The 19,633-nt window shown below is 48.7% G+C and overlaps 1 protein-coding gene across 4 annotated transcripts in view; it reads left to right on the top strand.

Annotated features, from left to right (window-relative positions):
* Window positions 1–19,633, top strand: part of LOC116985669 (transformation/transcription domain associated protein) — a 173,802-nt gene that overhangs the window by 15,552 nt on the left and 138,617 nt on the right. For all 4 annotated transcript variants that reach the window (XM_033040549.1, XM_033040552.1, XM_033040550.1 and 1 more), the window contains 12 exons: window positions 778–856; window positions 1,976–2,210; window positions 2,929–3,247; window positions 3,719–3,816; window positions 6,079–6,273; window positions 7,553–7,744; window positions 9,620–9,785; window positions 10,015–10,271; window positions 11,995–12,195; window positions 15,090–15,241; window positions 16,689–16,888; window positions 18,072–18,289. In XM_033040549.1, coding sequence (XP_032896440.1) covers window positions 778–856; window positions 1,976–2,210; window positions 2,929–3,247; window positions 3,719–3,816; window positions 6,079–6,273; window positions 7,553–7,744; window positions 9,620–9,785; window positions 10,015–10,271; window positions 11,995–12,195; window positions 15,090–15,241; window positions 16,689–16,888; window positions 18,072–18,289 — 2,312 coding nt within the window. The remainder of the gene's footprint in view (window positions 1–777; window positions 857–1,975; window positions 2,211–2,928; window positions 3,248–3,718; window positions 3,817–6,078; window positions 6,274–7,552; window positions 7,745–9,619; window positions 9,786–10,014; window positions 10,272–11,994; window positions 12,196–15,089; window positions 15,242–16,688; window positions 16,889–18,071; window positions 18,290–19,633) is intronic.

Here is a 19,633-nt window from a genome sequence, read left to right as displayed (position 1 = left end):
CTGTGCATTTACCCTATTTATTCCTCTCATGATTTTCTACACCTCTATTCCTTGGGGTGCAGGAGGATGAGGGGCGATCTTATAGCCCTAGCCTGCTCAACTGCTCCCTATAGCTCAGGCCCATGTCGATTATTATAAGAGTACATGTTAGTTTCTTACCACTGTCCTAAACATCTTCCGCACCAGGCAACAAATTGGCCGTAAAGAGACTATTTGGCTTTCACTATCCGTGCTGGTCCATACAAAGTTGTCTCGGTTTATTATTATTGCATAAGGTCCAGATGCTGCCTCAGTGCAGAGACCCGGATTCCATCCTGACCTCGGGTGCTGTCTGTGTGTAGTTTGTACGCTCTCCCTGTTCTCCGTGGGTTTCCTCCGGGTGCTCCGTTTCTGCCCCCACATCCCGAAGACGTGTGGATTTGTAGGTTAATTGGCCATCTGTAAATGGAGTGGATGTCAAAGTGCGATCGTGTAGAAGTGTGCATGGGCTCCACCAGCTGCTCCTAAGTTAATTTATTTCCCCTTTTGTGAACGGTGAACACCCTCACTTCTAGGTTAGAAACTCCTAATTATCAGCCAGCACAGTAGTTGGCGTTTACTTTGTGAAACTGGGTATTTACCATGCTGGACAGAAGCAGCAATATAAACAGGCTCGCGTGGTCTAATTTTGTTAATGTTTCACAGGGGACGAGTTGATGATCTTTAATTCGTTTTATGTTTGCAATAGCGAGAGACTGGCGGTGGCTCTCTGCATAATACCAATACTTTGTTTTATAGAATTCATTCCATGCATGGATAAGTTGTTTGATGAATCTGTGCTAATAGGCTCGGGATACACAGCCCGCGAGACACTGAGGTAAGTCGATGTTTGTGATGCTGCAAATATATCGGGATGTTTAATTAAAGATTGCCTGCACATGGAGCTGAATTATTGCCACCTACTGACGTGGCTACTGATGGCTTTAATGCATTGAAAGGCATTAAAATTCAGCCAGGGTTAGCGGGCAGTTCCTTGTTTCCCCAAAGTATAAGGTGGTACGGTGGGGCAGCGGCAGAGTTGCTGCTTGCAGCCTAGACACCCAAGTTCGATCCTGACTATGGGTACTGTCTATATGGAGTTTGCGCGTTCTCCCTGTGACTGCGTGGGTTTGCTCTGGGTGCTCCGGTTTCCTCCCACATCCCAGAGACATGCAGGTTTGTGGGTTGTGGGGAAGAAATGCAAACAATAGACAATACGTGCAGGAGTAGGCCATTTGGCCCCTCGAGCCAGCACACCCATTCACTGTGATCATGGCTGATCATCCATAATCAGTATCCCGTTCCTGCCCTCTCCATATCCCTTGACTCGGCAATCTTTAAGAGCTCTATCTAACTCCCTCTTGAAAGCATCCAGAAAATCGGCCTCCACTGCCTTTTGAGGCAGAGAATTCCACAGATTCACAACTGTCTGGGTGAAAAAGTTGTTCCTCATCTCCGTTCTAAATGGCATACCCCTTATTCTTAAACTGTGGCCCTTGGTTCTGGACTCCCCCAACATCGGGAACATGTTTCCTGCCGATCCCTTAATAATCTTATATGCTTCAATAAGATTCCCTCTCATCCTTCTAAATTCCAAAGTATGCAAGCCCTCTCGCTCTATTGGCCCTGACCTTACTCTCTTATCCCTTCTCAAACTCTCCGTCCCATTAATTTGGGAGTCTTTTGTAACTTTTCCTGTACTCACTTCCCCTTTAACTCCATCTTTATACTCCCAATTTGTCAACCCCTCCCCCCTTCGCTAGTTAGTTTAAACCCACATGTGTAGCACTAGAACTGAAAGTCAGTTAGAGTAGATAACTGGACAAACGTCACTGGAGGTCAGGGTTGGATGCGGGTTGCTGGAGCCACGAGGCAGCGGCTCTGCCTGTCTCGTCCCACCGTGACCTCTTGAGGAGCGTCCGAGTTAATTTGCGTCCCTCTCGCTTTCATTCACCAGACCCCTGGCCTACAGCACCCTGGCGGACCTGGTGCATCACGTCCGCCAGCACCTCCCACTCAACGATCTGGCCCTCGCCGTCCAGCTGTTTGCCAAGAACATCGACGATGAATCGTTGCCCAGCAGCATCCAGACCATGTCGTGCAAGCTGCTGCTCAACCTGGTGGACTGCATCCGATCCAAGAGTGAGCAGGAGAACGGCAACGGCAGGGACATTCTGATGAGAATGCTGGAGGTACTGGATGGCGATCGTGCAACACATCCTTCCTAGCCGCCGCTTGCCGCGCCTCTAACCTTCAATGACGTTCATAAAGTTCCAGGAGCAGAATTAGGCCACTGGACGCACAAATACTCCGCCATTCAATCAAAGAAACAAAGAAAATCGGTGCAGGAGTAGGCCATTCGGCCCTTCGAGCCAGCACCGCCATTCAATATGATTGTGGCTGATCATCCAAAATCAGCACTCCCTTCCTGCTTTCTTCCCATATCCCTTGATTCTGTTAGCCCCATAAGAGCTAAATCTAGCTCTCTCTTGAATACATGGCTGATCTATCATCCCCTCTCAACCCCATTCTCCTGCCTAGGTAGACAAAAGTGCTGGAGAAACCCAGCGGGTGCAGCAGCATCTATGGAGCGAAGGAAATAGGCAACGTTTCGTCCCGAAACGTTGCCTATTTCCCTCGCTCCATAGATGCTGCTGCACCCGCTGAGTTTCTCCAGCACTTTTGTCGACCTTCGATTTTCCAGCGTCTGCAGTTCCTTCTTAAACCCATTCTCCTGCCTTCTCCCCATAACCCCCGACACCCGTGTCGATCATCAATCTGTCAATCTCCGCCTTAAAACTCTCCATTGACTTGGCCCCCGCAGCCGCCTGGCGATGAATCCCACTGATTCACGGCCCTCTGGGGAAGGGCAGTAAGTTTTAACCTCCGTACGTCTGCTTTTTGTTGCAGGTATTTGTGCTGAAGTTCCACACCATCTCCCGCTACCAGCTGTCCACCATCTTCAAGAAGTGCAAGCCGCAGTCGGAGCTGATGGCCGCCGATGCCCCGGTGGCCTCCGCCGCCGCCCAGGCCACTCCCACGTCGTCCGTGCCTCCCCCCGCCCCGGCCACGCCCACTCTCCAGGCCCCCGCCTTGGACAAACACACAGACAAGGACAAGGAGGAGAAGCAGACCTTCCAGGTGTCCGACTGCCGCAGCTTGGTGAAGACGCTGGTTTGCGGCGTAAAGACAATCACCTGGGGCATCACCTCGTGCAAGTCGCCCGGAGGTAAACGCACCGACCGCTGCCACATCATAACGTCACAAACCGTAGACTTTTCACAGCGTGAGAACAGGCTCTTCGGCCCAACTTGCCCACGCCCCATCTACACTAGTCCCACCCGCCTGCTTTTGACCTTTCTCCCTCGAAACCCATCCTATCCATGTTTAGCTTAGTTTAGAGATACAGCGTGGAAACAAGCCGTTCACCCCCCCCCCACCAAGTCTGCGCCTCCCACTGATACGCTAATTCTATCCATAGACTGGGGACAATTTACAGACGAGAATTAACCTCAAAACCTGCTCGTCTGGGATGTGGGAGGAAACCGGAGCACCCGGAGAAAACCCACGCGGTTCAGATAGCACCCGTGGTCAGGATCTAACCGGGGTCTCTGGCGCAGTGAGGCAGCAACTCTACCGCTGCGCCACTGTGCCCCTCTAGTTGGCCATTGTCTGATTTTGTGTTTCTTCTCTTTTGCAGAGGCTTCGTTCATTCCCAACAAACAGTTACAGCCCAAAGAAACACAGATTTATATCAAGCTGGTTAAATATGCCATGCAGGCTTTGGATATATACCAGGTATAGTATTGGTACATAGAACAGTACGGCACAGAAACAGGCCCATCGGCCCATAGTGACCTTGCTGAACATAATGCCATGTAAGACACGACATGCTGGAGTAACTCAGCGGGACAGGCAGCATCTCTGGAGAGAAGGAATGGGTGACGTTTCGGGTCGAGACCCTTCTTCAGACTGATGTCAGGGGTGTGGACGGTACAGAGTTAGAATGTAGTCGCAGACAGTCAGACTGGTGGGAGAACTGGGAAGGGGGAGGGGATGGAGAGAGAGAGAGAGGGAAAGCGACGGCTATTTGAAGTTTAAGAAAGAACTGCAGATGTTGGAAAAATCGAAAGGTAGACAAAAAGCTGGAGAAACTCAGCGGGTGAGGCAGCATCTATGGAGCTATTTGAAGTTATTCTATCTCTGTCTCGCCCACTCCCCTGACATCAGTCTGAAGAAATGGTCTTGACCCGAAACATCACCCATTACTTCTCTCCAGAGAGTTGCCTGTCCCGCTGAGTTACTCCAGCATGTTGTCTATCTTCGATTTAAACCGGCATCTGCAGTTCTTTCCTACTTATGATGCCAAGTAAAACTAATCTCCTTTGCCTGCATATCCGTGTGTCTACCTAAAGCTCCGTATTAATCCATTTTCACATCTGTCTCCATCACCACCCCTGGCAGTGCGTTCCGTACACTTGCCTTCCTCTATGTAAATAAAACGCCCAGCTTATCTCCTTTTACATTTTGCCTCTCTCACCTTCATGCTCTGCCCTCTAGTCTTTTAATATTCCCCCCCCCGGGGGAAAGAAGGTTCTCCCAATCTTATCTCTCATAATTGCATTATGCTTCACAACATTTTATACACTTCTATCAGGACTCCCCTCACCCCCTGGGATCCCAGAGAAACAACCCTTCCTTACAGCTAGAAACAGAACTGCAGGTGCAGGTTTATACCAGAGATAGACACAAAGTGCTGGAGTAACGCAGCGGGTCAGGCAGCGTCTCTGGAGAAAAAGGAATGGTGAGATTTTGGGTGGGGACTCTTCTTCAGCCATCCCTCCATTTCCTTGTAGCTAATACCCTCGAATCCAGGCGGCACTGTGGTAAACCTCTTCAGCAGCCTCTCCAAAGCCTCACCATGCTTCCTGTAATGTGGGTTTAAAGCATCCTAAACGCCACTATCCCTACATGGGAACATTATATAGTACTGTAATATCCTTCTTCCAAGGGCCTCGACCAGAAATGTCACCCATTCCTTCTTTCCAGAGATGCTGCCTGTCCCGCTGAGTTACTCCAGCATTTTGTGTGTACCTTCCTTATTATTCTGTCTTTCTTTCATTGTTTTATTGGGATTTAGTTCCTGCGGGGCATGACCGGCAATGTTTTTGAACCCAGTGCCTTGTCGGGGTTATTTCCGAGGAATGTTATTGTGAGTCTGGAGCCACGTGGGCCAAGCGGAAAGAATGTCGTTGATGGACGTTTGAAGAAAAAAAATCAAAGGTTTCATTAGCTCTGTGTTCGACTTTCCAAATCCAAATCCTACGCATTTGGGTTGTTGTGTACAGTTCTGGTCGCCCCATTACAGGAAGGATGTGGAGGCTTTGGAGAGGGTGCAGAGGAGGTTCACCAGAATGCTGCCTGAACTAGAAGCTCTTGGCAACAAGGAGAAGATGGACGAACATAGATTGTTTTATCTGGAACGCCGGAGGTTCATACGTTTTATAGGAGTAGAATCAGACCATTCGGTCAATTAAGCCAACTCTGCCATTCAATGGTGGCTGATGTACCTTTCTCTCTCAACCCCATTCTCCTGTCTTCTCCCCATAACCCCTGACACCCTTATTAATCAAGAACCTGTCAATCTCCGCCTTAAAAATATCCATTGACGGCCTTCACAGCCGTCTGTGGCAATGAATTCCACAGATTCACCACCCTCTGACTACATCACTTAGACATTCCTCCTCATCTCCTTTCTAAAGGCCCTTTTATTCTGAGTGTGCTCTCAGGTCCTAGACTTTCCCACTAGTGGAAGCATCCTCTCCACATCCACTCTATTCAGGCCTTTCGCTATTTGTGAATATGCAGGGATTGGAGGGATATGGACCCCATAAGATTAATTGAAGCTGTTTAGCACAGACGTTGTGGGCCGAAGGGCCTGTTCCTGTGCTGTACTATTCCACCTTCTTTGTTTATTGAATGAATGAAATTTGCAGAATCCATTTGCCATTAGCACAACCCTTTTGCTGTTTGATACAACGGTGTTCATTTGATTTTTAGGTCCAGATTGCTGGGAATGGCCAAACGTACATTCGAGTGGCCAATTGCCAGACTGTGAGGATGAAGGAGGAGAAGGAGGTTTTAGAGCATTTTGCTGGCGTTTTCACCATGATGAATCCTTTGACATTTAAAGAGATATTTCAGACAACCGTCCCGTATATGGTGGAAAGGATCTCCAAGAACTATGCACTTCAGGTGATGTATAATCTTGGTCATTATCTAAATAAAATATTAGTCTAAGTGATGTAGACTACAGCCATATAAAGCGATAAATATTTAAGCTCAATCAAAATGTATGAGAGAAGCAAGGAACTAGAGAAACTACTTCACAAAAAAAGAAGCAAAAGGGCTGGAGTAACTCAGTGGGTCAGGCAGCATCTCTGGAGAACATGGATAGGTGGTGTTTCCGAGGTCAGGAATCTTCTTCAGACTCATTTGATTCAAATTCAGACTCAAATTCATTAGGTCCTGGAATCTAATGGAGATACAGGTCCGCCACCGATTTGCCGGCAACTGGTGGTCTGGCACGTCCTTTAATCAATTATGAGAATTGGACTCCTCTCCGGAAGTCCCCTCAAAAATGTGGAGCCTAGGCCGGGTGCGGCGGCCGATTTCGACCTCTTCGGGATTTCCACAGCCAACCGGCGGGTCGATTGTCCCCTCTGGAGCTCTGTCCCGTCTTTGCGGGGTGGTATCTCAGCTCCTCGGTGTCCAAGGCTCCGGTGCCGTTGGACTCGTCTCCAGAGTCTGTGGCCTCTGTTACTTCTGCAAAATGGATAATCCAGAAAGGCTCAGTGCCAGAAGGTCGGTGGAGGACCAGTATAAAATGCTGGATGATTTTATTGTGAGGGTCAGGCAGTATCTGTGGAGATAGTGGGTATAGCGGCGCAGTGGTGGAGCTGCAGCCTACAGCGTCAGGGACCCGGGTCTGATCCTGACTATGGGAGGTGTGTACATTCTCCCTGTGATCACATGGGTTTGCTCCGGGTGCTCCAGGTCTCCTCTCACACTCCGAACACGTGCAGGTTTATAGATTAATTGGCTTTGGTAAACTAGTACATTTTCCCTAGTGTTTAGGATAGTGCTAGTGTGCGGGGGGATCGTTGGTCGGCACGGACTCGGTGGGCCACAGGGCACGTTTCCACACTGTATCTCCAAAGTCGCAAGATGTCTGCGGCATTATCTGCCTCAGAGGGCAGTGGAGGCAGGTTCTCTAGATGCTTTCAAGAGAGAGCTCTTAAAAATAGCGGAGTCAGGGGATTATGGGGATAAGCAGGAACGGGATACTGATTGGGGATGATCAGCCATGATCACATTGAATGGCGGTGCTGGCTCGAAGGGCTGAATGGCCTACTCCTGCACCTATTGTCTATTGTCTATGACATTTGGGGTTTTTGACCCATTAGATCAGGTGCGACCTCCCTGAAGTCCCATGTCTCACCGCACTGCTGTGTGAATTGCCTTGTTCCTACAGATTGTGGCCAACTCTTTCTTGGCCAACCTGTCCACGTCGGCTCTCTTTGCCACCATCCTGGTGGAGTATCTTCTCGACCGACTCCCGGAGATGGGCTCAAACGTGGAGCTGTCCAACCTCTACCTCAAGCTCTTCAAGCTGGTGTTCGGCTCGGTGTCTCTGTTTGCTGCCGAAAATGAACAGATGCTGAAGGTGAGTGCCAGCGATCGTATGGTCTTGCGCGACGTGTGGCGTATACACTGCACCAGGTTAGCCCCCATATTAAAATACAGTCGCTTTTGTGATGTCTGCAATGCTTTAGACCTTAGAGGTACAGCGCGGAAACAGGACTCGCAGCCCACCGAGTCCACGCCGACCAGCGATCACCCCACTACCCTACACACTAGGGACATTTACCTGCACTTCTCTGGAGTGTGGAGGGAGGCCGGAGCACCTGGAGAAAACCCACGTGGTCCCAAGGAGAACATACAAACTCTTGTACAAACAGCACCCGTAGTTATTTATCTGGCGCTGTAAGGCAGCAACTCCACCGCAGCGCCACTGTTCTGCCCCTATGCCAGTTAGCAGAGGTGGACACAAAATGCTGGAGTAGCTCAGCAGGTCAGGCAGCATCTCCGGGGAGTGTGTGGGAAGGAACTGCAGATGCTGGTTCACACCGAAGACGGACACAAAATGCTGCAGTAACTCAGCGGAACAGGCAGCATCTCTGGAGAGAAGGGATGGGTGACGTTTCAGGTCACCCATGAGTCTGAAGAGTCTCGACCTGAAATGTCATCCAACATTTCTGGAGAAAAGGGATAGGTGACGTTTTGGGTCGGGACCCTTATTCAGACCAGTTTGCCAATTCTTACTATCGGTTGCTTTTCCATCTCCTCTTTGCACGCCACAATAGAATCTGCCCTACCACCTCCCTTGGCAACACGCTCCAGACTCACCACTCACTGTATAAAACAGTCGGTTGCAGGCACTTCGGTAAAGCCTGGCTGCTTTCTAGCTTCCGCCTTTTTTCCTCTCATGTAATTAGGTTAAATGTTTCTTGTAGTTCAAATTCCTTGTACGGTATTTTAGAATTTGTTTGTATGAGTAGGGAAAAAAACCACATTAGACTCTTGACTGATTGAAATGATGTGACTGTTTTGAAATGTGCCTTTTCTTGATGATTAATGGTTTAATATATAATTTTATTCCTATGAAGGTCACTTTAAAATATTATATTAGAGAAACAGCTGCCCTTTGTTCTCGCTGTCAGGAAATTCAAGGTTGAGTGAATTTAATGAGGTGTAACAGAAATTTAAATGTTTGTTTCAGTCGTCTGTATGTTAATGTTGTTTCAATAGTTTGGGGAATGACTGCTTAAGCCTTTTGAAATTGACCACGTAATAGTCCCTCAGGTGAATAGCACAGCATATGAGCTTTAACTTAATTTTGCAAAGGATATCTAATTCTTCTATTGAAGTATCACTTATGTGTGAAGTAGGCTCAATAATGGTAGGTAGCACAAAGTGCTGGAGGAACTCAGCGGGTCAGGCAGCATCTGGGGAGGGAACAGACAGGCAATGTTTCATGAGTCAAAGGAGCAGAATTAGGTCATTTGGCCCATCGAGTCTACTGCGCCATTCTGTCAGGGCTGATCTATCTTTCTCTCTCAACCCCATTCCCCTGCCTTCCCCCCAGAACCCTTGCCAATCAAGAATCTGTTATTCTCTGCCTTAAAAATACTCAGTGACTTGGCCTCCACAGTTTAGGATCAGGAGCCTTTATCAGGCTGATGAAGAAGGGTCAAGGGGCCGTATCTTGTTGGCTGTTATCAGGCAACTGAACCATCCTATCACCAACTAGAGAGCTGTCCTGACTTCCCATCCACCTTATTGGAAACCCCGTGGACCACCTTTAAGTAGACTTTACTGGACGTTATCTTGCAGCCAACCTTGTTCCCTTTATCCTGTATCTATACAATGTGTCTGAGTTGAACGCTGACTATTTGCACGCAACAAAAAGCTTTTCACTGGGCCTCGGTACACAGGACAATTAAACTAAACCGATGTCAATTTTTTCCTCTTATCATAGCCACACCTGCACAAGATTGTGAACAGTTCAATGGAGCTTGCTCAAACTGCCAAGGAACCATACAACTACTTTCTCTTGCTTCGAGCCCTCTTCCGATCCATTGGAGGTGGCAGCCATGACCTCCTGTATCAGGAGTTTCTACCTTTGCTGCCTAACCTGCTGCAAGGTACGGACGCAACCGCATTCGCTTCGTACTGTTCAGCCGACGAAATAACCCCTCGCTCTATCGATCGGTTTACTTCAAACGTAGGCGCAATGTATTCTGGGTTGGTTCAAGAACCTGACATGTGCTGGAAAGTAACTTGGTTGCAATTGTAAATAACGGAGGGAGGGGGTGGGGGGAGGACAGGGTTGTAGATGTGCTGTCTGCTCTACACACACTGCTCTTGTTGCAGGGCTCAACATGCTGCAGAGCGGCCTTCATAAGCAGCACATGAAGGATCTCTTTGTGGAGCTGTGTTTAACGGTGCCCGTCCGCCTCAGCTCCCTCTTGCCCTACCTGCCGATGCTGATGGACCCGTTGGTGTCTGCGCTCAATGGCTCCCAGACTCTGGTCAGTCAGGGCCTGCGCACCCTGGAACTGTGCGTCGACAACCTACAGCCTGACTTTTTGTACGACCACATCCAGCCCGTGCGGGCTGAACTCATGCAGGTAAAACGCCTTCTTCTCTCCTTCATTGGTTCAATGGTGCTTTACCATCACGTGTTCAGAAGTTCATCATTTTTAGGTGCAGAATTAGGCCATTCGACCCATCAAGTCTATTCCGCCATTCAATCTTGGCTGATCTATCTTTCCCTCTCAACCCTACACTCCTGCCCTCTCCCCACAACCCCTGACACCGTACTACTCAAGAATATATCAATCTCCACCTTAAAAATATCCATTGACTTGCCTCCACCGCCTTCCGAGGCAACGAATTCCACAGATTCAACACCCTCTGGTTAAAGAAATTTCTCCTCATCTGCTTTGTAATGGGTACATCCTTTAATTCCGAGGCTATAGCCTCTCCCACGAGTGGAAACATCCACTCCACATCCACTCTAACCAGGCCTTTCACTATCTGACAGGTTTCAATGAGGTACCCCCTCATCCTTCTAAACTCCAGCAAGTACAGGCCCAGTGCCGTCAAACGCTCATCATATGTTAACCCAATAATTCCTGGGATCACACTCATAGACCTCCTCTAGACCCTCTCCTATGCCAGCACATCCTCCCTCTGATTGGGGACCCAAAACTGCTCACAATACACATGGGCAAATTGCATAGTGAAATTCTCTTTTTGCAAACAGTCCAGTAGAGTATTGCCATACCTAAGCATATCCCCGATTATGCAGAAATAGTCCACTGATCCCACATGCAAGAGGCGCCAGGTTTTGGTGCCATTTTTAAAGTCCAGTCCGTGCTCTCATTCCTGTGAGCGGCTCCCGATCCAGACGAGCCCCAGGCTGCAGCGGGGCCTCCAACCATCGCCATCCTTGGACGTGTGGATTGACCAGCGAACCGACGCCCCTCTCCTCGCCCGTCCACCTTTGCTCCCCGGGGGGGCGCCTCCCACAGCCGACCTCGCTCCTCACCCTTCACATCCGTTGGGTAACACGATCAAACCTTTCCTTAAGTGAATAACCGATCACTGGATGAGAAGATAGTAGCTATTGCGTGCGGTTTGTTTCAAACTTCAGTGGAATGCATTCGACTGAATGTATTTGTCCCGAAATGAAACAATTAAGTTCTTGCTTACAGCAGTACCACAGATATGTAGACATAGTACTCTGCAAACACCATAATAAACAATAAAAAAAGCTCAGTATATAATATGGGCGGCACGATGGGTAGAATTGCTGCCTTAAAGTGACAGAGACCCGTGTTTGATCCCGACTATGGGTACTGCCAGTACAGAAGTTCTGATTATTCCTCCAAGGTAGACAAAAAAGCGGGAGAAACTCAGCGGCTGAGGCAGCATCTATGGAGCAAAGGCGACGTTTCCGGTCGACCCGCTGAGTTTCTCCAGCTTTTTTTGTCTCCCTTCGATTTTCTACCATCTGCAGTTCTTTCTTACCGATTATCCCTCCAACGCTTCTTGTGAGCGGCTGCCGTTCCAGGCTGCTGCAGGGCCTCCAGCTGCCGCCTCCCTTGAATGTGCTCCAACCCAATGCCGGAGTCCACAAGTGGCGACAGAAACCAGTTTAGTTTAGAGATACAGCGCGGAAACAGGCACTTCAGCCCACGGAGTCCACACCGAGCTGCGGTCCCCGCACATTAACACTACCCCACACACTCTAAGCACAATTTACATTTGTGCCAAGCCAATTCATCTGCAAATCTGTGCGTCTAATGGTACGTTTCAACGCTTGAGACACTTGTTGTTTTGTGAAAGGCTCTATGGCGCACTCTACGCAACCCAGCCGACAGCATCTCCCACGTGGCCTACCGCGTGCTGGGCAAGTTTGGCGGCAGCAATCGGAAGATGCTGAAAGAGTCGCAGAAACTGCAGTACATCGTCACCGAGGTCCAAGGGCCCAGCATCACGGCCGAGTTCTCCGACTGCAAGGCTTCAATCCAACTTCCAATGGAGAAGGTGAGACTGGCCCACTCTCTTGTCTGTGTCTCCCTGGCTATTTAACCTGCGTTTGTCAGTATGTGCAGTTCGCCAGTGACTGCAACACACAGTGACTGAGAGCTGTGCATATGTTCTGAGAGCAGAATGCGGCCATTCGGCCCTTCAAGTCTACTCTGCCATTCAATCATGGCTGACCTATCTTTCCCTCGCAACCCTATTCTCCTGCCTTCTCCCCTGACACCCTTTGTAATCAAGAATATGTCAATCTCCACCTTAATAATATCTATTGACTTGGCCTCCGTCTGTGGCCATGGGTCTGAACCAGTTCCTGAGTCTATTGCTGCGGAATGTATTTATTCTGGATATTTCCAGATATTCTGAATAATCTCGGATATTTCCTGATATCTTTAGACTTTAGACTTTAGAGATATAGCGCGGAAACAAATCATTCCTCCTTTATTTTGGTTCCTTAACCAAGTAGGACCATTTCCACGAAGTGCTGGAGTAACTCAGCGGGTCAGGCAGCATCTCTGGAGAACATGGACAGGTGACACTCCGGGTCGAGACTTCTTCAGAATTTGGGTCAGAGACTCAAACGTGACCCAAAACGTTACATATCTATGTTCTCCAGAGGTGCTACCTAACCTGCTGAGTTACTCCAGCACTTTTGTGTGTTTGTTTTCCTAAAGCTTCATCTGCAGTTCTTTGTATTTCCACCTATCACTTGCCAGGCTTTGTCCTGCCCCTCCTCTCTTCCAACTTTCTTTCCCTCTCAACCACAATCAGTCTGAAGAAGGATTGCATAATGTCACCTATCCATGTTCTTCAGAGATGGTACCTGACCCGCTGAGTTACTCCACCACTTTATGCCCTTTCATGTTTTAACCGACATCTACAGTTCTTTGTTTGCACTCTATGATTTGTTCCCAGATGTAGTTTAAAATCTCCCATGATTATTTTTTTGACGCATCCTTCTGACAAGCTCTCATTAAATTTATCTTCCTTATCTTTTCTTTCTTATCAATATCAGTCGTATGTGGATGCCATCGTTCAGACCTGACTTCCTGCCTTCATTTCTGGTCTCCACCCAAACCGCTGCTACTCCCTGATTTCCTGAACAAGTTATCCCTCACTATTTTGTTAAGCCCATCATTAATCAATAGACCTGCTCATCCATCGTTTCGCAGCTTCCTGGATGTTACTCACTGTTTAATATTCAGCTCCCCGCCTCCACCCGCTGTCTCCTCACCCTCATGACCGTCAGAGGGTGGCTCTCTCGGTTAATCCGTTTTGTTTCGGAAGCTATGAGTATGTACAAAAGTTCCCAGCAACTGTGCCGTTAGTTGTGTAGGAAGGAACTGCAGATGCTGTTTTACACCGAAGATCGACACAAGGCCAGTGACATTTGGCCTGGCTCTGACAGTAGTGGAGGCCTAGGACGGGCCATGTGCAAATTGGAGGAACAGCACCTCATATTCCGCTTGGGCAGCTTACAACCCTGCGGTGTGATTTCTCCAACTTCAAGTGACCCTTGCATCCCCTCTCTTTCCGTCCCTCCCCCACCCTAGTCATCGTACTAGTTTCACTGTTGTCCTGCTGATTTTCACTGTTTGTATCTACCCGTTGTTATCACCTTCCTCATAGCCAACAATGGACCATTGTGGGCTCCACCTTACTTTGATCATCGTTGCTGGCTTTGATCTGTCTTTTTGCATATCTTTCATCCATTTTTTCTATGTAACTTTTCATATCTCTCTGTTCCCTCTCCACTGACTCTCAGATTGAAGAAGGTTCTTGACCCAAAACCTCACCTATCCATTTTCTCGAAAGATGCTGCCTGACCCGCTGAGTTACTCCAATTTTTGGTGTCTATCCCCAGTTAGTTGCGACATAATTGCAAACCTATCTCTCTGGATTTGACAAAGCCTGGATTTCTCCTGTGTCTGAGCTGGTGTTAATTTATTAATCTTTTAAAAGATGCAGTTATTTATTTATACTTTTCTGTCCCCCCCCCCCCCCACAAACCCCACCGCACAAGTTATCTTTGCATTAACATGGTGGAATTCTACAGATTTTAACATGGTGTGGCACTTAGTTTAGTTTAGAGATACAACTTGGACACAGGTCCTTTGGCTGAGTCCATGCCGACTATCGATCGCCTGGTCAAACTAGTTCTATGTTTTCTACTCCCAAAAACTCGGGGCAATTTACAGAGGCCAGTACACTAGGGATAATTTTACAACTTGTCAAAGCCAATTAACCTACAAACCTGAACGTCTTTGCTATGTGGGAGGAAACCGGAGCACCCGGAGAAAACCCACATGGTCACAGGGAGTGAGAGCCTGAAAGCCCCGATCCGAAACGTCACCCGTCCATTCCCTCCGCAGATGCTGCCTGACCCACTGAGTTCCTCCAGTACTTTGTGTTTTGCCCTACTTTTAAGATATTTTCCCGAAGCCATTGGGTTGTGGCGCTTCAAGTGCTCAACCATTTGGAGGTCTTCTATCTCCACGACTCTTTCAGACTTTGACCCCTGTGTGAAAAGTTTTATTCTCTCAAATCCCTTTCACAGTCAAAACCTTCTTCCTGCATTGGAAATGACAAAGACTAAAGCGCACGGCCTTAAGATCAGAGGGGGAATATTTAAAGGAGATGTGCGGGTTGCCCAGGGGCGGATTCCTGGCATGCGCTGCCAGGGGTGGTGGTGGAGGCAGATGCGATGTTGGCGTTTAGGGGACCTTTGGATAGGCACGTGGAAGTGCAGAGAATGGAGGGATATGGATCACGTGCAGTCCGTTTAACGGCATCGTGCTCGGCACAGACGTTGTGGGCCAAAGGGCCTGTTCCCAGGCTGTGCTGTGGTATATTCTATAATGTGTTTTGCTTATAATGTAATTTGCTTTTGGTTCTAGGCGATTGAGACGGCGTTGGACTGCCTGAAGAGTGCAAACACGGAGCCATATTATCGTCGCCAGGCCTGGGAAGTCATCAAGTGCTTCTTAGTGGCAATGATGAGCTTGGACGACAACAAACATTCACTGTACCAACTACTTGCCCACCCAAAGTACGTGTGCACTGAACACTGAGTGGATGCAAACAGACCTTTCGGCCCAACTCATCCATACTGACCAAGATACCCCGTATAAGCCTATCCCATTTGTCTGCATTTGGCCCATATCCCACTAAATCTTTCCTATCCATGTTCCTGTCCAAGTGTCTTTTAAATATTGTAATAGTACCTGCCTCAACTTCCTCTTCTGGCAACTCGTTCCACATGCCCATCCTCTGTGTGAAAAAGTTGTCCCTCGGGTTTCTATTGCATCTTTTCCTCCTCACCTTAAACCTATGTCCTCTGGTTCTCGATTCCGCTACTCTAGTAAAAGACTCTGGGTGCATTCACCCTATCTATTCCCATCACGATTTTAAACACCTCTGTAAGATCAGCCTCCTCCCTGCCCATCCACTACACACCAGCGGCAATTTTACAGAGGGCCAATTAACCTACAAACCCGCAGGTCTTTGGGATGTGGGAGGAAACCAGAGCACCCGGAGGAAACCCACGCAGTCACAGGGAGAATGTGAAAACTCCACACAGACTGGGCCCTTGGTCAGGATCGAACCCGTGCGTGTGTGCTTGCGTGGCAGGTGCTCATGCCTGCTTCTGCACACGGCTAAGGCGGTACGGTGGCGCAATGTTAGAGTTGCTGCCTAACAGCGCCAGAGGCCCTGGTTCAATCTGGTGCTGTCTGTATGGAGTTTGCAAGTTCTCCCTGTGACCATGTGGGTTTTCTCCGGGTGCTCCACTTTCTTCCCACACTCTCAGAGGTACAGGTTTGTAGGTTAATTGGCTTTAAATTGTACATTTTCCCTAGTGTGTAGGATAGTGCTAGTGTGCGGGGTGATCGCTGGTCGGCGCGGATTCGGTTGGACGGAGGGGCCTGTTTCCGCGCTGTGTCTTTGAAGAGTGGGAGCGGTGTCCGTCTGTAAGGATGTAGCAGTACTCAGCCAGGACGCTGTGTGGCCCACCAGTTTACCAATGCTCTCTGTCCAAATGCTTGAGTGAAAGGGATTATAATGTGGTCAGGAAATAAACAAAAGTGATGCTGAAACGTGTCAAGTGTTAAGGGCAGCAATCTGAGTTTTCTGCAGCTCGGAGTAATCGCTGTTTATGTCCGCCAGATTGATTAATATTTCAGTCTTTCGAATCCAAATGAAAAGACTTGAACAGGCGCCCACTGTAAATATTGAAATGTCACTCAATGATCACATTTGCTTGTCAGTGCATGTATATTTTGGAGAGCCACTTGCCTTGCGCTTTCAGCGGCTGGCCCTGAATCCCCGCGATGAAATTGAATCATCCATCTTCTTTGTAGTCAGTCGCTGACAGTGTTAAAATGGAGTGATTGAATCGGGTCAGCTCTTACCAAAATGTAAAATAAATGCTTCTATACCGTGACTGTTACAGCTGGCTTATTAATGGTGCGCCGTTTTAATTGTGTTTTGTCCCGTAGCTTCACGGAGAAGGTGATTCCCAGTGTGATTATTTCGCACCGTTACAAGGCACAGGACACGCCCGCTCGTAAAACCTTCGAGCAAGCGCTGACCGGGGCCTTCATGTCGGCTGTCATCAAGGACCTGCGGCCCAGCGCTCTGCCTTTCGTGGCCAGCCTCATCCGCCACTACACCATGGTGGCCGTAGCCCAGCAGTGCGGTGAGTCCCTGACGTCCTCTGGTGGTGGACATCGCTGGCAGCTGCCCGCGTTCGAAGCTGCTTGCAGGGGGAAAGAAACAAAAATACAGGAAATTGTTATTGTCGGCCGAAGGGGCTCTTCCTGTGTTGTACTGTTCTCTGAATCATATGTAGCAATACACTCCTCACTCACTTTCTGTTTTGGAATCTCTCTGTCTCTCTGTCTCTCTGTCTCTCTGTCTCTCTGTCTCTCTGTCTCTCTGTCTCTCTGTCTCTCTGTCTCTCTGTCTCTCTGTCTCTCTGTCTCTCTGTCTCTCTGTCTCTCTGTCGCTCTGTCTCTCTGTCTCTCTGTCTCTCTGTCTCTCTATCCCCCTATCCCCCTCCTCCACCCTCTCAATCCCCCCTCTTTTCTCTCCTCTTCTCCCTCCCCTTCTCTTATTTCAATCATCTGCTATTGGGAAAAATCTGATTTCTTTGTATCTACCATAATCCAAGCCATTATGATCACACACACACACACACACACACACACACACACACACACACACACACACACACACACACACACACACACACACACACACACACACACACACACACACACACACACACACACACACACACACACACACACACACACACACACCCCCCCCCCCCCCCCCCCCCCCCCCCCCCCCCACACACACCCCCCCCCCCCCCCATAATCGCATGGATTCTCCAGGGTCTTTCCCTTGTTTCAAACTGGCAGAATGTTCATAACGAGTCCGTAGGAGTCCCTAGATATATCGTAGGGGCCCGTCATGCTAGCCGTAGGTAGTTGTGGCATCAGGTAAGTCGGGAAGTTTTGTCCAGCCTGGTAAAAAAATGTCCACGAGTAAAAAAAAGGTTGGCATGAAAGGAATTGCTACTTTTTACTCGTAAGGAGGGCACTGAAATAGTCATGGGAATTCGTAGACATACTCGTAGGAGTTCGTGAACGTAGTCGTCGAAGTTCGTAGGAGTTCGTAGATTACCACGATCTTGATTTTTTTTTTAGGTCCTTTAAACTCGGCAGAGGATTTGAATTAAGTTGTGAAAGTGGGACAGGCCCTTAAGGCAGGAGCTCTACCTCTGCACCACTGTGTCTCCCATTGTCCTGTGGTTTGTCCTTTGTGATTTTCCAGTGTGTTGTGATTATATGAGTTGTTTGCTTGTTTGCACCCAGGCCCATTCCTGTTGCAGTGTTACCAAGTGGGAAGCCAGCCGAGCACCGCCATGTTCCACAGTGAGGAGAACGGGTCAAAGGGGATGGACCCCCTCGTCCTTATTGATGCCATTGCCATCTGCATGGCGTACGAGGAGAAGGAACTCTGTAAAATAGGAGAGGTGGCGCTGGCTGTTATCTTTGACGTGGCAAGCATCATCTTGGGCTTGAAGGAGCGGGTGAGTGGTTTTGTCTTTTTGAATACAAGGTTAGAACTTAGAAATACAGCATGGAAACAGGCCCTTCGGCACAAGTCCACACCGACCTTTGATCACCCATTCACTTTACTTCAGACTACTTTAGACTAGTTTACTAGTGTGGCAGGAAACTGGAGCACCTGGAGAAAACCCCACACAGTCACAGGGAGAACGTGCAGATAGCACCCGAGGTCAGGATTGAACCCAGATCTCTGGCACTGTAAGGCAGCAACTCTACCGCTTTGCCACTGTGCTGTCCAAACATGATGCCATGACCTAATTCTTATCTGCTGACACTTAGTTCGATGCTATCCCACTTACTCATCCACTCCCGACAAACCAGGGGGAATTTAACAAAGGAATATTAACCGACAGACCTGCACGTCTTTGGGATCTGGGAGGAAACCAGATCACCCGCAGGAAACCCACAGGGTCACAAGAAGAACGTGCAAACTCCACGCAGAAAGCATCCGAGGGCCAGATTGAAGCAGGGGTCTCTGGTGTTGTGAGACAGCAGCTCTACCTGCTGTGCCACTGTGTCCGCCCGGTGTGGTGTTAGATTATCGTAGGATACAGCTTGTGGTGCAGAATGTAGAACATGGACCTCAGAACAATACAGCAGAGCAACAGGCCTTTCGGCCCACATTGTCTGTGTTGGACTTGTTGCCAAGGCGCATATCTACTTGCACATGATCTACTCCCTGCACAGCTATGTGCCCATCCAATAGTCTCTTACAATGCCAGTATCGTATCTGCCTGCTGGATTGTGGGTGAATTGGTCTGTAAAATGTCCCCCTAGTGTGCAGGGAGAGGATGCAAAAGTGGGATAACGTAGAACTAGCGTGAACGGTTGATCGATGGTCGGCACGGACTGAAAGGGCCTGTTTCCTTGCTGTATCTTTCAATCAATCAATTGAGGGTTTACGGGAAACTGGCGCAGAAGATGGGGCCTGTGGTAGACCAGCCATGGTTAGTAGAAACAAAGAACTGCAGGTGCTGGTTTATACCAAAGATAGACACATAGTGCTGGAGTAACTCAGTGGGTCAGGCAGCATCACTGGAGAAAAGGATGGGTGACTCTTTAGGTCTGAAGAAGGGTCCCGATCTGAATTGCCACCTATCCGTGTTCTCCAGAGATGCTGCCTGACCCGCTGAGTTACTCCAGCACTTTGTGTCTATCTTCCCATTTTATTGATTGTGTAAGAAGGAACTGCAGATGCTGGTTAATGCCAAAGATAGACACAAAGTGCTGGAGTAACTCAGCAGGTTAGGCAGCGTCTCTGGAGAAAAACGTATATGGGTAAAGGTTCGGGTCTGAAGACGGGT

This window comes from Amblyraja radiata, chromosome 22, assembly GCF_010909765.2.
Source record: "Amblyraja radiata isolate CabotCenter1 chromosome 22, sAmbRad1.1.pri, whole genome shotgun sequence".
Classification (NCBI taxonomy): Eukaryota; Metazoa; Chordata; class Chondrichthyes; order Rajiformes; family Rajidae; genus Amblyraja; species Amblyraja radiata.
This window is presented reverse-complemented; position numbering and strand designations above follow the sequence as displayed.